At 50.3% G+C, this 4,902-nt stretch overlaps 1 protein-coding gene across 2 annotated transcripts in view; it reads right to left on the reverse strand.

Annotated features, from left to right (window-relative positions):
• The window catches only part of KLHL38 (kelch like family member 38), a 13,348-nt gene extending 9,213 nt beyond the window's left edge, over positions 1 to 4,135 (reverse strand). The window contains exons 1-2 of one of the 2 annotated variants that reach the window (XM_007114316.4): positions 3,953 to 4,135; positions 1,891 to 3,482 (exon numbers count right to left, since the gene is read on the reverse strand). In XM_007114316.4, the coding sequence (XP_007114378.2) occupies positions 1,891 to 3,243 (1,353 nt within the window). In that variant the 5' untranslated portion in view covers positions 3,244 to 3,482; positions 3,953 to 4,135. The remainder of the gene's footprint in view (positions 1 to 1,890; positions 3,483 to 3,952) is intronic. The other variant, XM_028484712.2, reaches the window with a different exon arrangement.
• Between the last annotated feature and the right edge of the window lie 767 nt (positions 4,136 to 4,902).

Consider the following 4,902-nt stretch of genomic DNA (forward strand, 5'->3'; position numbering starts at 1 on the left):
GGGAGAGGCCCGCGTACCACCAAAAAAAAAAAAAAAAAAAAAAAAAAAAAAATGTAGGAGGGGCTCTAGCTTTACACAGAAGCTCTTTATTACACCTGTGTTGTGTGGCCAGAGCTTGGAGGGGAAGAGAACATGTCTCCCTTGGCTCAAGTAAATGAGTGGGATTTGGAACAGACTTAGACTCTGCCTAGATGGTCAGGGAAGAGTAGACAATGTGGGCTGGAGAAGTGAAGGAAAGAGAAAAACAAGAAAAGGATTGCATTGAAATTATCACTTTTCTGTTTCCACTGGCACCAACTTAGTCTGAGCCACCATCATCCCTTGCCTGGACCTGTGGAAGAATCTCCCACCTCTCTTTCCTTTGTCCACTCAGGCCTCTTCCAGTGCCTTCTCCACAAAGCGTCCAGAAGGAAATTCTAAAAATGCAAATTTGACTACTTCACCTACCCTGCTACCCTTAGGCTTGAACCCCATTTCCTTGACAAGGCCTGGAAAGCCCTGTCAGATCAGCCTCATCTCCACACTCATCCCCCCAGGAATGTTCTGAAATTTCTGTAGGAGGGTCTCAAGGGCAGCGGTCTGGTGGAGGGGGTTGCTTGCGTGGCTTGGGAAGGGGGCTGAGAGAGATTATGGGGGGACTGACCATCCCCAGCTCCGCCTTGGTGCACAGACTTGCTGCAACCTGGTCATGCTTTCGGCTCGTCCAGGCGAAGGGCCGTGCCCCTTTCTGCTTCAGGGCCTTCGTGCCAGCTTCATTCCTTACCCAGGAACGCCACCCCTCCCTCAGCAGATGAGTGTGACTCCTGCTCCAGACGCAGGCTCACCTGCTCAGAGAAGCTGCCGCCCATCTCTGTCCATGTCAGAGCCCTCTGTCCACTCTGTGTGTCCTCCTCCTCTTTCACTCCTCATCCTCACCTGCCTTCTCTCTTCCTCTGCCTCTCTGCTCAAGTCAGCTTAAACCAACCTCACAGAGTTCCCTCCAAAGCTCCCTGAACCCTCACACCTTCCCCGATTCCCTCGAGACTGGTTTAGGGCACCCCTTATGCTCTTAGAGCACCCCTCTATTCAGCATCTGAATTGCAGTTGTCTCATAAGCTCCTGGAGGGTAAGTGGAATTTACTGCTCATGTCCGCGTCCCCAGGGCCTTCTCTGTGGTTGGCACCCAATATAACTCCTCTAAATGAACACAGCAGATCTCAGGGGCCTCCTTGATTATCTTCATATATCACGTAGAGGCTTGAAGTGTTTCATATCTAGGTGAACTGCAGAGATTAGAACTTGTGTCAAGGTGGAAAACACCCAATATTCTGACATTTTGATCTTTATTAATCACACTTCTCAGAGAGCCTGTTAGTGAAAGTAGCATCTACGTATCATTTAAGGCAGGGATTCCACAACCTGGCTGTGCCTTAGAATCTCCTGTAAACGTTTGTAAACAGTAAATGTCAAGACCCCCTACATAGAGATTGTGATTCAGCAGATCTGAGGTCAGGTTCCAGGGGATTTGGTAACAGACTGTGGACCAGTGCTTGGGAGTCTTCTTATAAGGCCTTACTGATTTTGCTTAGAAGCATCTGCAATATTCCTATAGGACTTCACTGTCTGGCATTCGATGTGTTCTAGGTAGAACCGTTAGATGTATCTGATTACCTTTGTATGTATTAATCTTACACAAAAAGAATTCATAAATGGATAAAATCTGGCTGAAATTTAACTTCCTTCCTTCCTTCCTTCTCTCCCTCTCTCCTTTTTCCTTCCCCTGCAACTGACAAGCATGTATGTATGTATTCTATGTATGTGTGTATGTGTATATGCATGTATCTGTGTATGTTTATATGTCTGTGTGTGCGTGTGTGTGTATGTGTAGCCATGGTGGGAGGGACCATTTACCTGGATAAGGCGCACAGGGTTCTGCATGATGTCCTCTCCCCCAAAAAGGTAGAGTCTTTGGTCTTTCACAGCGACTGCAGGGTGGAGGACCCCCAGTGGCATGCTGGCCATCCTCTCCCAGACGTTGCAGATGCTGTCATATCTCTCCATGGAGCCCATGACCCCGTGTCCTTCTCCAATCCCCCCGATGGAGAAGATGAAGTTCTTATGGGCAGTGCTTCTGTGGGAGTAGCGGGCTGCCAGCATGGGCTGCCCCAGCCTCCACTGATTGAATTTCAGGGAGAAGATGTAGACCTTGGGACTGGGCACGCTGCTCCCCGCACCCACCGCCATGCCTCCCAGCAGGTAGAGGCTGCGGTGCAAGGTGACGGCCGAGGCCTTATAGAGCCGGGCTGGGAGTTTGGCAAGGCTCTGCCATTGGCCGGTCTTTCCGTCGTACAGCAGGACGTCCCTGGTGGTCTGCTGGTTGTCCTTCCTTCCACCCAAGAGGATGAGGAAGTCTTGGTAAGAGTTTCTTGGGGGGACATGCCACAGAGGTTGGAGGTCTGGGGCACTGGTGGTGCTGTACGAAGAAAACATCTGCCTCTTGGCTGTCTCCAAGATGGTCTGGCAGGGGGGCGAGGACTGCAGGAGGGCGTCGTTGGCGATGAAGTGGTAGAAGAAGGCTGGGTGGACGTACTGCAGCCTGACCTGCTTGAACAGTTCCTGCATGTATTGCTTCCGGGTCTGGACGTCATGCTTGATCCAAACCATGAGGGCCTCGAACACCTTCTCCTCCTCCGCACAGAGCCCGTCATCTCCCAGGTAATCTCTCAGTTCCAAGGCCCAGAGCTCCTTCAAATCATCCGATGCGGCCACCTCTGGGAAGTGCGTCAGGGCCACCTCCCTGGCTTTCTTCCTGAGGGTCTCACAGCTGAAGATATCAGAGAGTCTGATCATGCCCAGGCAGTTGCTGGGGGCCAGCTGGCTCTGGAGGAAGGAGGAGCAGGCCTCAAGCAGCTTGGGGTACTGCAGCATGGAGGCGGCCTCCATCAAGGGCAGGACGGTTTCCGCTGTGATGTGTGCCTCGCCCGTGTACACATACAGGATGATCCGCTCCAGAGTTGCAGAGTCGAGGCCTTTCAGCTGGACTTTGGGCTCGCTGCTCTCCCGGAAGTTGCTGCAGAACATGGCCCTGAAGTAGGGGCTGCTGGAGGCCAGCACGTTGCGGTGGCAGGGGACCTCCCAGGCCCCAGTGCAGATGCTCACATCAGTCAGGATCCTGCTTTGCCTCAAGCCATTGAGCTGCCTCAACAAGTCAGAGGAGAAGTCATGGTCTTTGAAGAGCAGCCCATCTGGCGATTCCTCGTCCATCCTACAAAGATGGGGAGAAGTCCCAAGAGGGAGCACGTGCTGGAGGGTTTAGCTGCGGCCGCTCCAAGACTTAGAGCACCTACGTCCGTTCACCAAGACGCCTGTGGGTATTGCCAAGAGTATGGCTCAGTGAAGATCGGAAAGGAAGGCCACCTGTGGCGTGGGCCTCACAGCTGACACCTCTCTTTTTGGTTACGATTACTCTCAGAGGTAACAGGCAAATGGCATCTGCTGACAATCTGAGAAAAACAAAACAAAACAAAAGAAAAACCAAAAAAAAGAGAAGGTGGTTGGATAAGTTGGGCAAGTTGAAGGTGGCAAATGGTCACATGGTCTGAAGTGTTACCCTGAAGCAAGATGACAGTCTGTGCATTTGACCAGCAGAAGTCTGTGAACCTTTCTCCAGATTCTCAGCATGTCTGTTATTTAGTAAACTCATCTAAACATCTTTCTGGGTGTTAGTCATTCCCCACAGGGGTCATTCTGGGGGTGTGGCCTCTGTAACAAGACAGAAATGAGGGATGAAAGTGGACCTTTGAGATTTTTTTTTTTTCTTTTTTAAAGCCTGACTTCACAGAGTCTTGTGGGTTTTGTTTTTAAAATGAGGTAAATAGAAAGCAGAGACCAAACAATACCCTGGACAGGGTTTATTGGATGACATCTGGCTGTCCGTCTACCTGCAGAAGAATTAAACATTTGAGCTATTTACCTTGTTTTGCTGCAGTGACGTCCACCGATACCTGCTCCGGCTGGTCCCTCTGGAGAGTTTCCACCTCTCGCTCCAAATGAAACCATAAACCCAGGCCTTTCCTTCAGTTGGCAAATAATTTGTCCTGGGAGAATTCTGGATTTGCTTATGCTGAAGGCACTTTCACAGTTTTCTAGACCTTTGTGAAAGAACTGCTGGGCAGGGAGACAGTGTATACATTCCAGGGCTAAGAATAGTTGCATATGTACTTTCCACTGTTATGACATGTGACTTTCCAGTTGCCTTTTGCAGCAACCCGAGGGCCTGCAGCGCCGGCGCATGCCCACATGCCTTGTTTCTTTGGCAAGTGTTTACATCGGCAGAAATAGATCTGGAGGAACAGCTTCTCTTAGAGAAGACTTCGCTGCCCACTTGGACACATCCCGAGTCCCTTGTCCTAAAAGTGCCTGGGAATTCTAGATGTCTGTAAACAGGTTGCCGTGACCTGGGGAAAGTCGCTGAAGATAGTCCTGGGCAAGTTGAAGGTGGCAGATGGTCACAGGGAAGCCAGAACATGGGCCCATGTTGTTTAGTGGGTCTCTATTTCCTACTGTCTGCTGGCAGGATCGTTGCAGAGGGCTGAGAGTTCCTCCTCCAGGCTCCAAGGTGATGGTGTCTGTGATGAAAGTTGTTTTAAATATTTGTGGAGCATTCCAGAGTTTCTAGACTTGGGAAAGACCAAACCTTTATTGATCCTCCTTATCACAGGGGCTTCTGTTCTAAAGTGGCAAGGGCAGTAGTCTTGTGGGTCATACTGCTTCTCACAAGACGCCTACTGACTATTCTTCAGTTAGTTTTTTATAGTTCAGATTTGCTTTTCTGTTTTATTTTTCCATTTTTTCCCTTCAGGGAGGCTTGTGCTAGAGGAAGGAGGCAAAATATGTTGCTCCAGGAGAGGGGGGTGGGTGGGT

The sequence above is a fragment of the Physeter macrocephalus genome, unplaced genomic scaffold (assembly GCF_002837175.3).
Source record: "Physeter macrocephalus isolate SW-GA unplaced genomic scaffold, ASM283717v5 random_217, whole genome shotgun sequence".
In the NCBI taxonomy this organism is placed as follows: Eukaryota; Metazoa; Chordata; class Mammalia; order Artiodactyla; family Physeteridae; genus Physeter; species Physeter macrocephalus.